This window comes from Toxotes jaculatrix, chromosome 1, assembly GCF_017976425.1.
Source record: "Toxotes jaculatrix isolate fToxJac2 chromosome 1, fToxJac2.pri, whole genome shotgun sequence".
Classification (NCBI taxonomy): Eukaryota; Metazoa; Chordata; class Actinopteri; family Toxotidae; genus Toxotes; species Toxotes jaculatrix.
In genome coordinates, this window is record NC_054394.1 from 21,672,603 (window position 1) to 21,688,545 (window position 15,943).

Below are 15,943 nucleotides of genomic sequence, written 5' to 3' on the forward strand. Positions count from 1 at the left end.
AGGGGTCTGTCGCAGTGTCATATTTCACAAATGACCACAACATGTCAAACTGTAAAATTTAGGATGCATGCATGGATTGCAGGTATGGCACTTGTTTTGACATGAAATCTGTGAACTTGAGAGGAAATTATTTCATGTTGCCAATCTTGCCTTGCATGTTGTAAATTTGGTGAAACGAGTTAGGTTTATAACATTCTTAAAGTGGATCATGATAGAAAATACTTGCCATGCCATAGAATAGGCAACACTGTGTTGGTTCTGCATCTTCTAGAAATAGAAAGTTTTACTCTGTAATAAACCCATCAGATCCTATCAGAGAAGAGAATTTGCTTTGTGAAGTGGGAAACAATAAAGGGATGAAAAAGTAGCTCTATGTTCAGTTAGTCTTTTCACAAAGATGAGGACTGACAAGCGGGCTGTGAATATTTTGACAGAGTAGTCAACATGACCATGTCAAATGAAAACATACACATCATGAGTGTTTTTTATTTTATAGACATACATAAATAAATCGGAGATTGAATTGAATTTGAATTGTTTCCCATAAACATTGACAATAACAGGAAGGATTAATTAATCAGTGAAGATGGGTCTCCCTCTCTTTCACTGTGCTGCTCTGTCTTCTGGCAAACCAGCCTGGCGAGTGGCTGGAACAGGTAGAGCCAGCGGCGTGACTCAGCACTGGGCACTGGGACGTGACCCAGATCCACCACACTGCTGTGCATCTCTGATGGAGAAGTGTCAGCCAAAGCAGGTCAGGGCCTGCCATCACTCCAAACTATTACTGACATTCAGAGGCAAGGAAGGAACAGCTTCCCTGGCACTATTTAGCAAGAAAGCCAACTCAGCTGATGCTCAAGGGAAAGCGGAGAGGGAGTGAGGTGGGAGGAGGCGGGCGCCGTGTGTGCGTCTAAACATGTGTGGAACTCTAAAGAGGTAACCTCCCAGAAAGGTTCCCAATAAGGGACTTTCCAAAAAATAACAACGAGTTATCCTTCTTAATTTTGCTATGCAGCTTCAAGTACAAGCTGCTGACTTTCTCCTGACCCTCACTGCATTGCCTGTTGAACACAGAGGATTAAGGACAATGATAAAATTACATGTGTGCATGTGCATGAGAAGTGAGGCAGTGTATGCACATTGTATAAGTTCACACTAATATGAGATTACAGCTGTTTAACCTTCTTAACTGTTAATAAGATCTCATTGTAGGAAACTCTACAAACAATGTTGTATTGTTCAGAGCAGTGGACGCAGCCTGCTGCAGAACATGGAATGTAAAACACTCCTTTGAGATGAGACATTCTATGTTTTTCTTCAAAGAGCGCCTGTACGAGGGGAAGGGGTGGAGGGGGGGGGGGGGCTTGTAGTGGGAGAGTGAAGGCAGACATAGCTTGTGGAGAGCAGAGGTGGACAGAGAACAGTCCCTTGAGGGCTTCTGGCGCTGAAAACAAATCATAAAAGAACAAAAGTGGCTCTTTTGAAGACTATTTTGAGATAGCAAGGTATGGGCAAAAAGAAAGGGCCAATGTGGCATCATGAACATAATCATTTTAAAAGTACAGTTCAACATTTTGAGAAGTTCACTTATTTGCTGTCTTGCCAGTTAGACATTTTTTCATTTTCTTGTCTGTATGATAATTAGAAAACTACATCAACCGGTCAGTTAGCCTAGCTTACCATAAAGACTGGAAACAGGGGGAAACAGCTAGCCTGACACAGTCAAAAGGCAACAACATCAGCATGTCAGAACCCATAAAATTGGTAATTATTTCTCATTGCACAGAAGATGAATACAGCAAGTATGGCGGGGCAGAGTTGAAGCAGGAAGCCTGTCTGTAAACTGTGATGGATGTTTACCATGTGTTGCATGTGTTTCCCCATTGATGTGTTTTCCCTTACCTTGAACTGAATGCAACCTTTCCCTAATCCAAAACCAGTTATCTCTGTAATGCCTAACCATAAACTAACCCAGACCCTAACCCCAACCAGAATTATCCTTTAAAGGAATGGTTTGGCATTTTGAGAAATTCACTTAAGTTGCTTCCCCCCAGAGACTTATAAGATCAGATTGATGTCATTCTTGTATTTGTACAGTTAATATAAACTTATAGCTAGTCTGACCTTGTCTCAGAGTAATAAAACCTGCTGAACCAGAACCTCTATAGCTCACAAATTTAATACATTTTATCGTGTTTGTCTGATCCATACAAAAACCTAAGTGTAAAAAAACAACAAGCTGCATTTTTGCAGGGATGATACATGCCTGAGCAGTAGCTTCCCAAAATATTTCCCCAAATGCCAAACTATTACTTAAACTCTGTCATTCCTGACCTCATCAGAAGTAGCTGAACACAATACCTCACTAAAGATCAACTAATGTGAAAATATATAACTGTTTTTGGACTGTTCCAAAATGATGTTTACATATGATAAGCTTTTCTGGGAATAAAAGAGGGAATGAGAATGAAATGACCAGCATCAGGGAGCTGGAGAGGCTGTAGAAACGTGGTAACTGTGGTAATCTGGACTGCATCCGCAGTTTAGATTCACTTGTCATCATGTGCGTGTTTGTGTGCTTGCAACTGTGTATCTGATGTTTTCCTGTGTGATATACTGAGAATTTTGAGCTGAACTGATGTGTGTGCGTCTTTGCGTGTGTCTGCATTAGATAATATTCTTACAGCCACAGACATCTTCCCCAGCACTCTGCCAGGCCTCAGTCTCCCCACATGGCAGAGCAACTCTCCGCTTGAATCTGATTGCACCACACACCCCCTGCTGTCTAATGAGAGGATTAGACTCCACATATTTGTTACAATCCCCTGTTGAGGTTACCCCTTCCTCTCCCTCTCTCTGTCTCCTCCTCCACTCTGCCGGGCACAGTGCTACGTTTATGGGTCTCTGTGGTTTAATAGAGTATCTCCTGGCCTGCTGACACATGCAAAGCACATTCACGCATGCACAAACACAACCTCTAAACGCCTACACACACCCACACGTGTGGGCACATAAACTCGTACACACACAAACCAAAGCTGCATGCAGCAGAGAAAATATTTATGCTCCAAGTGTTTTCCTTTTAAATGACCACGGTGCAGTAAATAGGGGGTGGGTGGGTGGGGCTCTGTTATACTCTCACAAGCTGATTGTTCTCTTGTAGTTTGTTGTGAGCATGTATGTAATTGTGTGGTGAACAGAGAAGGATCTGAGGATGATCAGCACCATCCTCCCAGATTGTGGATAAAAGATATAAAGCTGAATCAAACCTGCCAGTATAATTACAGGCAGGAATCTGAAGAATGCTGTGATCTGAACTGAGCATGACACCATGTATAGGGCCCCATGCAGCTGATTTACCCACTCCCAGAGCGTGTGTATGTCCAGCGGGGATTTTGACCTTGGTGTTACAGACGCCATTTGTTATAAATGACACCTTGCAATGTAAAAAAACAAAAAAACAAAAAAAAAAACACAAAAAAAACAAAACAGACTGCAATCTAACAAAACAGCAGAACGCCAAAGTTGTTTGTTATCAGGCTGATTATTTGAGACTGATCTGCATCACTCTAAATTTGTTTTTATAACCCACTTTCTCACTGTTCACTCCAAGCCCATAAGTGTGCATGTGTTTCTGAAGTTTACCATATACAGCCGAGGGTGCGCTGTTCTCTGCTTCATCCAGAACAGAAAGAGGCCATGTCACTTATCTGAGGAATTCACCCTGAACATCTCCTCTTCATAAACACTCCCCTGTGGAGCACATCTCTCTCTCTCTTTCTCTCTCTCACACAGTCTCTTTCTTTCACACAAATGTACACACAACCCTTTGGATCCATGCAGTGTGCTAACAGTTTGCTTTATGAATAGCAGAAACCAAAACTTATACGAGAGGGTGTATAGCTAAAACAATATCCATCATGCAAATCCTACACGGTCCACAAACGCCACCTGGAACTTCCATAAACTGCTCACATTGCTGACATTGTTCTCAATGTTCATGTTTTCAGTGTCATGGCTTCACCAAACAGGTGGTCCTCATTAATGCTTGCCTTGAAAATGTGGACACAAAGAGTTACACATGCAAGCATCACTCACAATATGTTTGTGTGGTTTATGATGGTTTAATTTTTTTTTTTTTTTTTTTTCCTCTACTTTCCGAGTAATGATAAAGACATCAGATCTGCAGAAATTCCTTACGGACCAGTTCAAAACCTCCTCTCCTGCTGTCGCACATCCCTTGTCTCAGGATTCACAGGAACTGACAATGGTCTGTTGAGGTAAGGAAATGATTTGTCTCTAGTTCAGTAGGGTAGATCTGTATCTGACAAAAGCACAAAACGCACACAGGCACAGCAGCACAGAGAAAGGTTGTGTTTTACTCCAGAATGGAATTCCAGCTGCCTTGTTTCCAACTGATCTCAGCGATGAGGAGAATGTCAGAGTACGACAACAGAGATAAGAATGGCACCTGGAGAATGTACTCTAGAGCACGTTCGTATACTTCTGAAGTAAATGATATGCTATGAGCAAACATATTTGTACATACAATACTGTTAGAAACCTTTCTTCAAAGCTCTCTGAAAGATAGACTGGAAGATATAAGCATCAGCTGAATGACTAAAATGTAAATAGTCTGTTCTTATTCAACTTGGAAGAGGAAGTTGGGAAGGCTGCGGATTAACCATTCAAATATTCTGCATACTCTAGTTATGTGAATGCCTGTGTGTATCTTTGTTGTCATTCTTCATTTGTAAGTTGTCCACATGTGCCTAATAGTCTATTCTGTGCATACATGCATGTGTGTGTGTGCCTGCAAGTGGTGTGCAATTTAGGAGTGTAATCTGACACCCAGGTCTCATGGGGTGGTGGTAGGGGGGTAGAAGGTCTGACCCCATCTGGAGATATTGGCCTCCAGACTCTCTAAAGGCCTGGCTGCTAATGGAACCTGAATCCTTTTGAATAGCTGGTAGATGTGTACAGACAATAGACCAATTAGCTCCCTGTCGCCATCAACGCTACCCGAAATAAAAATATTAGACATTAGTGGAAGAATCGTTGTAAGGATGTTTACATTTTATCCCAGTTTTCTGCATTGTCTGTCGCTCTGCTGTTAATGTATAAAGTACAGTATACAGCATAGATCCATTAAAAAATCAGTCACAAACAGAGATATATATCATCTGACATGGTCCGTCTTCAAAAAGGAGAATATTAAGGGGACAGTAAAATGAGAAATCTGGAATTTATTAGACAGTGAACAGATTTACAACTTCTTGTGTCATTACTGACATCTCCACAAAGAGGTTTTTGTCAACAGTTTGAGCTCCAATGATCTGATCCCACTGTAAACTGCGAGTTTGCTTTGCTAGGCTGGGCAAGCAGACACAGACACGCCCCTCAGTCCTTCTTCTCTGTTTACTTGTATGTGTGCATGTGTATATAATGAATTGTACACTGTATTTATACTGAAGGTGACTGAGTGGGCTGATACAATGGATTGGTAGTTAAATACCTTACAGTGTCAGCATAGGTCATGTTTATATACCACCTCTACCAGTGGATTGGATGCCAACTGTCTGTGTGTTACATGAACATGTTAACAATGCATCTGGAAAGCATATAACCATTAAGGCCTGGCAGTCAGGACAGCTCCACCCTCACATACTCTGGCTGGCTTAAACTGCACAGCTCTTGAGTGTACAAATCCCAGATCCTCTGTATAAACAAACTATAAAATGCTTAGGTGTATAATGAAACATATCTTGGTTTATCCATTATACACAAACAACTAATATAGTTACATAATCCCAACAATATACTATTAAAACATACTAAAAGATCTTCCGTCAACAGGTAAGCAGTTTCATTCTCTCTCACTCAGGCAAGTGATTTGTAAGTTTTACAATTTGTATGGTTTTATAGTCATGAGGACTGTCTTGGGGTTTCCACAAGGGTCTGTACGTATTGTACACATGCATTCATCAGGCACAGCTCCATCTGTTTGTAGGAAGAATGGAGAGGCCCTCAGCAGACCCCTGAGAGGTTTAAAGTATGCCGGCCTCCTGCAGTCCCCCAGCAAACACACTGAACACTTCGCTCTGCTCTAACAGGCCGGTTTTAATTCAGCCTGGGCCTCATGAAGAGGATGAATTAGCTGGACCACAGACAGGTAAATGGCTCAAACTAACACCCATCAGCCATAACAAGACATCACCCTCAACCTCCTCATGCCTTTGCCTCTCGCTGCCTTTAGTTCTCCTTCTGACACTGTTCATGACGTGTTTGTAAAATGCAAACCTTCTAGGACATACAACCCTCATCCTCCTTGAGGATTTGACCACCAATCTGCCACCTTTACTGTGCAGCTTCCTTTGTTTCCCCAAGCTGACTCATCCAGAGCCCCACCCCCCATGTCCCCTTCTCTCCTTTTATTGCTTGAAGCTTGCAGTGAGAATCATCATTGGCAGAGTGGCTGTGCTTCTGATTTACTGATTGATTTTAGAATTAACGACCAGCCCCTCCCCCTAACTCCCCCAAACACACACACACAGTTGTATCCATTGTAAGGCCAATCCTGTGGCTTTAAGATAAAGCAAGCTGCATGGCTGCAACAGAAGAGGCAGAGTACATGTGTGCATAGAAGTGTGGAAACGGTTCATTTCTACCTTGTTTCCATTAGTTGCGTTTCGCTCCCATTTTACAGGAAAATAGATAAATAAATTTAGATATTTAGAGTTGTCAGCTGATTTCAAGGCTAAAGTTATTCTTGCAATGACATATTTAGTTGATAAATCAGTGCTCTAAAAGCCCACTGAACGCTACGTGCCAAGCACCAAACGGCACACAGACACAGTTATCTGGTGAATATCATGCAGTATTTTGTAGCTAAAAAGCCAAATATAAGGAGATGTCAGAGATAAAAGGAGACTTAATATTGGACTTGGTCACCAGAAATGCCACTCCAAATGAATGATAATGTTCTCCTGTAACAGTTGGCTGTGCAAATAACCGACTGCTGGCCATATCAACTAAAGTACATCCATTCTTTTACAAAAGAGAAGTTGAGCTCCTAAGCATTAAAACAAAGCCCCACTCACTTCAATTTACTCAGGGTTTTTGCAGCTACAGATTTAATTGTTCTGGTATGACCAGTAGCATGTGGCTGATGTCAGCAAACTAAACAAATGCTATGAAATTTGTCTCTACTTGTGCTTCTGTTGCCCTGCATTTTAGCATTTTACCAAAGAGGAACATGGTACTGTATTCAAGGTACCGAGTAGTGCATGTGTGCTTCATAAGCCCTGACATGGCCAAGTCATGACCTGTGGTCATGCGATAGCCATGAGGCCAGCTAAGCAAAGATCAGTTCGGTGTCTGTTCCACGATTAGGAAAAATAAAACACACAAGTCAGCGCAGCGTGAAGGGAATTAGGAAAGAAAAGTCATACGCAAACGATGTAGAACCAGGGAATTTTAAATGAATAAAATCAATTCAGAAGCACATGATGAAACTGAAATGAGAGTAAAGAAGTTGAGGTTTAAACAAAAGATTAGAAAAAAGAAAAGAACAGGTTGTCCTTGGAAAAGCAAGCCGACTATTGGCCATCTTTTCAAGTTTAAATGTGTGATTAAGCATTTAATTTTTGTCCATTGAGTCTAAGTGGAAAATTGAATCCACATGATAACAAATTTTGAACCTTCTGCTTGCTGAAACATGACACTCAATGAATTACATAATGTAGACACATTTCTCATAGTGAAACTGTTATCATCTCATACGGGCCCTTCTTACAGGAACGTACACACAAAATAAAACCAGTTGTTGGTTATTGTGACCTCGTGTCCCCTCTGTATTGTCTCCAATTCTCAATGTTAGAGAGAGAGTCACAGATCGAGTAGATGTTGTATACAAGTCAACAAAATAATGTTCAAAGAGGATCAAAACCAGTGTTAATTCAGAACTTTGCTTCAACAAGACATAAAAAAACTGCTGTAGGACTGGTGATTACCAGTACACAATCTCAGAGGAATGAAACTCAGCTTCTCAACATAAGAGATCCCTCACAAACATCTCATGAAATTAAGGGATAAAATTTCTAATAGCACACAGTTAAAATAGTGTAAATGTTTACATCCTGTTCTCTCTCAGTGTTGTCTTTCTTTCAGAGATGGACACGGATGAAATGGGAGAAAGGGGAAGAACTTGGCAGGTTTAAAACCACAGAACAGAGGTAACACTTCGATGCACAGATGAGAACAACTGATCTTACCTCTGATGACCTTTTGTGCAGTATTTGACTGAGCTTAAGCTTTTTTTTCTTTCAGTAGTTTGTGGGCTGCATCTCTAACTTCACAACAAGGAAAACTGTCTGGTTTGGACTAATAAACCTGGCACTCTTACAAGATAATCTAAAAGCCTGTGGGTGGGTGGGTGGATGGACACATGATAATCTTTAAGAGGCAGAGGACAAAATCTTCATTTAGGAAATGGCCAGAGTACTTCTTGGCAACCTGCTCTATCCTTCTCAGACAGAGGGAGATGGAGGGGCGCGTGTGTGTAAGAATGTGAGACAGATAGCTGTATGGAGAGAGCTGGAGGGGGGATGGATAGAGTCTTACAAGGAAAAGATCTGCTGAGGGCAAATTTCCGTTCTGCCAAAGTCTGGGAAAAAAAAAACAAATGAAAATCTTCACCCTGCCCAACAGTTACATCACAATGACCCTCACAACATAACTGTCCAACAGGGATCTGTGCTGCATATTAGATCATACTCACTACGAGCTAAGACCAGAGTCCACTACATTTCAAGCATCTCAGACAGAGCTATTGAGAAACGACATACTGGTTTCTAATTAACTTTGCAAGTTTTTTGTTAACATCCTACAACCAATTACGTCAAATGCACTTGTGTCCAATGGTCAGCTTTCAGGAATTGGTCACTGAACAGGTATGCAAAATATATTTGGAACTACATGTTGACCTATGAATGGTAAAATATGTAAGAGTGCCCTCTAGTGTTGGAAGAAATAAAGACAACAACTCCCAACAAAACTCATCTTAACCTGAATTGCATGTGAATCTTGCCAGAGGTCAAGCCACATTACAGACCTAACAAGAAGCTCACATGCTTGTCAGCTAACATTTATTCTGACTAAATAACTGTAATCCTCGTTTCAACTTTTAAACCAGACAACAAATCATGGTAGCTTAACTCTGTGTGTTTACCAGACTGTTTTTCAACCGTGGTGAAGCTGCACAAGCACAACAGGCTGGCAAATGAGCCAGGGACAATTCATTTTTGCACACTGTAAAAGATGTGTGCTGAACATGTTCACTTCTAATATAAAATTAAACAAATTCAGGTAAAATGTTGAATGTTTTTATAGTAATGCACGAAAGCCAAAACACTACATATATTTAGTTTTTGTCATTTAAACCAAAAATCTCCCACTTTGTTCCAAACACAACGCAATAAGAGACAGTTGGGACTAAACCATACAAAGTCCTGCTACATTGTAATACATCATCCATAAATGTGGAGCTTCACAGATGAAAATACTACACATGAAGGTTTTGAGTTTGCTCGTTTCATTTCCAGCTTTGTTTAATGATGTCCACTGAACACCAAAAAGCAAATATATAAAGAAATCCCCCATGGGTACAACCCCGATTTATTTTGCGGCAAGAACTTTTGAGAAGAAGGCAAGGCTTTACGATCAACAGAACGTTCAGTCCAAGGAGTCCTGACTTTTCATCTCCATGAGAAATATATTAGGTTTAAGTGCACACATTTATGTAATGACCTCATGATAATGTGATAAAAATGAGATCTCTCCTCCCTCTTTCAAAACCTCATGTGCAGTTTATAGTTTGGACATTAAAGCCATTAAAGCCAGGTGGTTTAGTAAATGCCTCTTTCATTCTTGCCTTATTTTCTCTGATATTTCTGTAAGAAAACTCAGGATCAGTATCTGAATTCACAGTTGTAAGGTGGCAGACGTCTGTGACATTGCGTTGTAAATGAAAGTGTTGCAAAAGGGCACAAACTGGTGGCTGATGATCTTGATGGCCTCTTGAGCTGCTGATCCTAAGCAAACATATTGCCAAAAGTTAATAGACATTTCTGATTTATTTGCAATGTCTGGGTGAGTCTATGTCTGAAGAGTGCTAAAACTTTACCTCCCAAAAATGCTGCAACTGTATGTGGCTCTGCCGCACCATATCGACAGCTGCAGGTTATAAAAAAGGGTATGAAAGAAGAAATGAATTATTTGGCACGGTCTTTAACAATCACTCTAAACAATCAACTCAGCAGTAACTACGACTTACAATTCATGGATATAGTCGTCTTTGATGTTGACGTTGAGGCTGTACTCCTGCAGTAGGCTGTTCACACAGAGCTTCAGTTTGCTGATGTCTTCCTCAACTTGGTAGTTGTAAACTCCTGGTAAGACAGGACATGGCATCTGATTTTATGAAGTTATGAGGTTTCTGGTCAGTTCAATGGAAGTGTTTCAAACCTTGTTCAAAACTTTAAAAGAAAAATCTGTCTGAACCTTGACCTTACCTGGGTAGCGGGAGTGCTGCTGATAGAATCGATCAACCGCACGAAGCATGAGGTAGAAGACCATCTCGCTATCTGGACTGTCCATGCATGAGGCTGAAAAGACAAGGCTATTGTTAGTTGTTTAATATGCTTTACGCTTATAAGAAGAGGAAACAGAACTAGAATTATCTCAAACTGCAGAAATAAAAATGAACAACAACAAATAGTCAGAAAGGAAATTAATTTCCAACTTACTGATTTCATCTCTGTTTACTGTATCCACACTATATTCTTCAGCCAGAGATCTGCAGCGCACCACCCTCAGAAAGGATGCATTCTTACCTAGACGGCAACACAAATTTCTACAGTTAGAAATAAACCTACTGTTGGTGCTGGGATAGCCGCAGATATTGCAGATTATGCTATGAGCCCAGAAGGAGAATACAGTGACGGCATTACAAATCTTAACAGAGGCAGAGAAATAAAAGCTTTTTAAGTGACATAATAAAACACTAAATCCACATTTCAATACTAAACAAATTCCTCTAAAACACACTGTGTTATGGACAACATGTTGCATTAATCAAGCTGAGATCAGATTTGTGGGCATGCAAATGTATTCACTGAACTTATATATAAAACTGTGAGGTTAATTAAAGAATGCAATACTTACAGAACAGTTTGATGTCCTTTTCAGAGATGCTCTCTGGTGGCTAGAGGAAAGGAAAAGGAAAAGTAATTTCATCAGCAATCCTTTTTCAGTCAAATGCATTTTAAAAACAGCCATTTATTGAGTATGTCAAGGTGAAACCTATTGATATTATAATTTAATCCCATCACAGCTGCATGGAAGACTGACTCAAAAGCCACAATGAAGACACAAAGATGGAAAAACTGATTTCCTACTGAAACAATGTCACCTCCTTTATAGGTGCCTTTTCTTACAGAGAAATTCACATTATTTTTTCCTGGCCACTGTTTAATAGAAAGACCTAAGATTTTTTTCTGACAAACCTAAACACTCTTATTCAGTCAGTATGTGGGTTTACATCATACCTTTCCAATAGACTGCATTTGACATTCTACATGCTTAGAAACAGCTGCTGCATCCTGCATGGCCTTTTCCCTGTAACTGAAATAAAAACACAAAAAAATAAACAGCAACATACCCACAAAGCCACATTATTCAATCATACACTACAAGAAAGAGAGATATAGAACTGGATCTACAGTTCTGATCAGAGGACTTCTGGGTCCTTTTCTGTTGCTGTCTATAAATTTATCTACACAGCTAGAACTCACATATTCGACACTTACACATTTTGAAGGTTGATGAACTTCTGAGAGTCTGCGATCATATCTGGGATGGTTCCCCTTACAGGCAGGCTTCCATTGCCTTCATTGTGAACAAACTCTTTGACAGCTCGCAGCATCACCCAGAAGGCCGGGGACTGTCAAACGCGTACCAACAGAATACATACCAGAGTTTAATACAGCGAATATCCCAATAACTACTTATTTGAAACTATGACATAACTGTGTGTGTCTATTTAATAAAATGGTTTTCAGAGAAAACTCAAGACCTGCGCTGTGATGTTGTTACACTGCTCACTATTGAAGAGGTCTTCAACTGTACTAGGAACCTGCAAAAACAAGAAACATTACAAAAGGGGTCATACTAGACTCAACTGTTAACTATGACACAATGGGAAACAGACTGATTAGGGGTGAGATATGTTGCATGGGACACAAGATAACTCTTTAAAACAAAAGTATTTTAGATCTGGCACCTTGGTTGGATTTAAAGCAGTATTGACATTCTTAATAGCTTCCTCAAAATTTTCTTCATCCTCTGGGACACCATTCTCATTCTTCAGGATCCCTAAAGAAACACAAAATAGGGATAAATAACAGACAAGACTTAGTTACACATCCAACTCACTGAACTTATAGGCAACTACGATATAAAGGTCCATAGATACCTTCTCGAATAAACTGTCTGAAGGCCTCTTTCTCTTTGTAATTTTTTGGTGGTTGACAGTTATGCTATAAAGACAAAGCAGAGACATTTGAATGTACAGCAACACTAACAAAAACACTCAAGAAAAAACATCAGTGATGGAGTCTTTGTCATAGAAAATCTACTGTACCTCACTGAGCCATTTCTCCAGGTATTTAGCAACAATGACAACCCACGGCGTGTGACTGTGATCCTACAGATTAAATAAAAAATGGAATATTATCAGTTGTGTAAAGGCAGGTTGGTTTAATGTTTAAGGTGTTTAATGTGCACACACAAATGTGCCAGCACCAAAGTTCACACCTTCTTGTCCATGGTGTCAAGGTCGTAGGACTGAATGTGGTTCTTGAATTCGCCAAAAGGCTGGTCTAACCTCAGGTCCTCCAAGGCGTTGTCTGGGTGAGATTCAATCACTGAAGAGAAAAGCGGAAAATGTCAATTTATGTTAAACAAATTTCAAATTATACATACAAACTACAAGCCACAGTGAAATAGCCATGTACCAAAAACAAGCTGATGAGATGTCAATAATCTCATATAAATGACTAAATAATATAATTTATGACATTTTACTTATTACAGTGCTGCATTTGCAATTTCACTGGTTTCTGCTTTACTGTGAACTGAAAGTCTTTGTAAAAATGTAACAATAATTAAAAGTTAAAATAAATTTTTTTACTTTATTAAGTCATTTAGTCATTTAAAGTATCATATTAAGAAATCAAGTGGAATTTAGGATAAATGCTGGGAAACTAACCTGTATGCTCCTGCACCACTAGTCTCATGTAGCCGATGAGGCCGTAGGTTTTACAGACTAGGAAAGGTACCGAGGCACTCCACAAGACTGCGCCCAGCCTCAAACATGTGCTGTTGAATTAATTAGACAGAGAAGAAAACAACAACAAATCAAGCCAATGGAAAAACAATTTCTGCAAAATATGTAAACTATTTCTAAAAAGTTAAAGGTAGAAATCTTTTCACTAATTACAACAACTGAACAGGTGAAAACAATGTGTTTTTGGCTGGATGGGAATTACAAGGTCCTTGCTCCTGCACTTGCAGCATGTGCAAACAAATGTTCCTCAAGCACAAACAAGTTGCTTCATCGTATTTTGAAACTCAAGCCCAGCCACCGCGCTAAATGCCTTGATCCTTGATAGAATGCAAAAAGTTTAGATATTTCTTTGGAATATCACTGAAAATTCTAGTTCAGAAAACTATAGGCTGATTTCTCATTAATTAGTGTGCTACAATAACAGCTAAGAGTCAAGATTAACTATATTTCATACCTTTCTGGCAAATGGACACCGATGACTATGGTAAACCTGTGGAAAAACTCTGGATCGTTGTCCAGAAGTTTGTCTGGGCTCTGCAGGAGTAACAGAAAATACAAGGGTGACATTTTTTACTATTTAAATGTGTTTTAGTGTGATGTAAATATTGTCATTGTTATCATGTGTGTTATCATTTCCTACTGAAGCTTACTGAAATACTTTCTGTGAAACCATCTGTGGCACCATTTCAAAACCTACACAATACCAACCTCCTCAACAAAGTTTCCAGAGACGTCACTGTTCAGTTCTTGTAGCAGCTCAGTGGCAGCCTGTGCTCTGTTCTGCAATGTAAGAGGTCGGGGCTCACAGAATTATGCAAACATATTGCACTTACATTCCTTATAAAAATACTAAAAATGACTCTAAAAAATATGTTCATTTATTTCAGTAAATAGTTCATACCTTTCCAATGCTGTTGTGGCTAAGGAAAAAGCTGCAAGACAAGATTAAGAGGTCCATGAATGCACAAGTAAAACTAAGCAGTAAAACTAACAAATTATTTTAAGCATATCTCAGCTTTCAAAGAAAGACTTCTGTCTTACTTGTTTCCAACATCTTCCCCAGAAACTGTGTGTCCGTCAACTATGGTGAACGCTCCAATACCTGACAAAGAGATGAAGTAATTCAATCAGAAAGATGCTTTCATCAGCACCTGTAGCATCAGAGCCACATCTGTTTACCTGGAAGTACCAGGTTCTTCAGTATCTCTGTTCCAGTTGCTGTGGCGTTGATGAGACAAACATGTGCATTCTCCAGTGTTTCCTGACCATGGTCACCCCACAGTCTGAAAGTACACAACGTAACATGGGACATGTGTTTCTAGCTAGTGATACAAATAAAACATTCTCAACCGCTGTAAAAACACATTTAGCCCCTGGCTTAGCTGGTGGATGACAGCTTCAACAGCAGTCAGTGCCCTGTTGTTACACTCACTTAACCATCAAATGCAGTCTATATATATATAAAACATCAGGGCTTGTCATTAGACAAGCTGGCAACTGTGATAGGCAAACAAACACCAAACACAAACACAGAGCAACACATCCCATTAACGTTATAGCTGATATGTTAGCTGTTTTCACTGTAACGCACACAGCAAGCTAACGCTAGCTAACGTTAGCATTCATGCCTCGCCAATGTTTCTACTGTGACCGATCACATAAAATGCTCACAACATTTAGGAAAAGCAGTTTTAAAAATGGCCGTTAAGAAATCCGCAGTATTACGTAAAGGTACCTGAGCTGCCTGTCGTATTTCTGTTCTTTGGCGGCTTTGGTGGCTGCCATGGTTTCTTTCCAATGACTGTTGTTGCTCTTCTTCTGTGATGTTTAACGGCAGTTGGCATCCAAATAGTTGCATTACTGCCACCCTCCGGAGTCAGTCAGCTCTTACATTTGCCCGATCCACACTGTTTACTACTTCTCCACTCCCGTAGTCAAGTGAAGTCAACCCAGTTTTATTTGTAAAGCGCAAAGTCATAACAGAAGTGATCTCAGGGTACTTTTCACCTTGAGCAGGTGTAGACCATACTCTTTATAGTTTCTGGTGTCTGACACTGCTCACAGAGACTGGTTGGATGCTTCCCTAAAGTATGAATATTAATATGTCCTTTACCTGATGTTGACACAACCTCTTCTCTCCTGTTTCTTCCCCTGGATCTTACACTGCTTACTGTACTTTGAATTGGATGCAAATGTCTTTCCCTCTTGTCTCCTGCTCCCAGTGCTGTTGCCATACCCTGTTGATATTTTTTCCATATGATGTCCTTTTGCTCTTGAGTAAATTGGTCTTATTTTGAATAGCAAATTCTGACAACAATTTGACAACAATTGTACACGCCCAGTGGCGGTTCTACATTGAACTACTCCCTGGGCGACCCCCCCCCCCCCAAAAAGAAAAGACATTTAACACAAACAGCAATGTTTTAACAATATCTATATAACAATCTCCAACTCCAACATTGCCAAAACAGTTTAGAAATTAAAGTTATCAGAAATTAAATACATATACTCTATATACATAAAAGTGGCAAAAATATA

The 15,943-nt window shown here is 39.9% G+C and overlaps 1 protein-coding gene across 1 annotated transcript; it reads right to left on the reverse strand.

Annotated features, from left to right (window-relative positions):
• Positions 1-9,368: 9,368 nt before the first annotated feature.
• nae1 (nedd8 activating enzyme E1 subunit 1) lies at positions 9,369-15,266 on the reverse strand. The gene is made up of 20 exons (XM_041043910.1): positions 15,141-15,266; positions 14,585-14,688; positions 14,447-14,507; positions 14,307-14,337; positions 14,114-14,185; positions 13,860-13,939; positions 13,328-13,437; positions 12,874-12,983; positions 12,701-12,763; positions 12,533-12,596; positions 12,341-12,432; positions 12,134-12,193; positions 11,868-12,001; positions 11,607-11,682; positions 11,224-11,263; positions 10,806-10,892; positions 10,572-10,664; positions 10,334-10,448; positions 10,184-10,233; positions 9,369-10,091 (listed from the first exon to the last, which is right to left on the reverse strand). The coding sequence occupies exons 1-20, from the start codon at positions 15,188-15,190 to the stop codon at positions 9,982-9,984; spliced, it is 1,602 nt and encodes a 533-aa protein (XP_040899844.1). The 5' UTR covers positions 15,191-15,266; the 3' UTR covers positions 9,369-9,981.
• Between the last annotated feature and the right edge of the window lie 677 nt (positions 15,267-15,943).

Coding starts and splice junctions, on each gene's coding strand:
- nae1 (XM_041043910.1), bottom strand. CDS start 15,190: ATGGCAGCCACCAAAGCCGCCAAAGAACAGAAATACGACAGGCAGCTC. Junction 14,338..14,446: donor GGGGAAGATGTTGGAAACAA/GTAAGACAGAAG, acceptor CTTGTCTTGCAG/CTTTTTCCTTAGCCACAACA. Junction 14,186..14,306: donor GCCACAACAGCATTGGAAAG/GTATGAACTATT, acceptor CTTACATTGCAG/AACAGAGCACAGGCTGCCAC.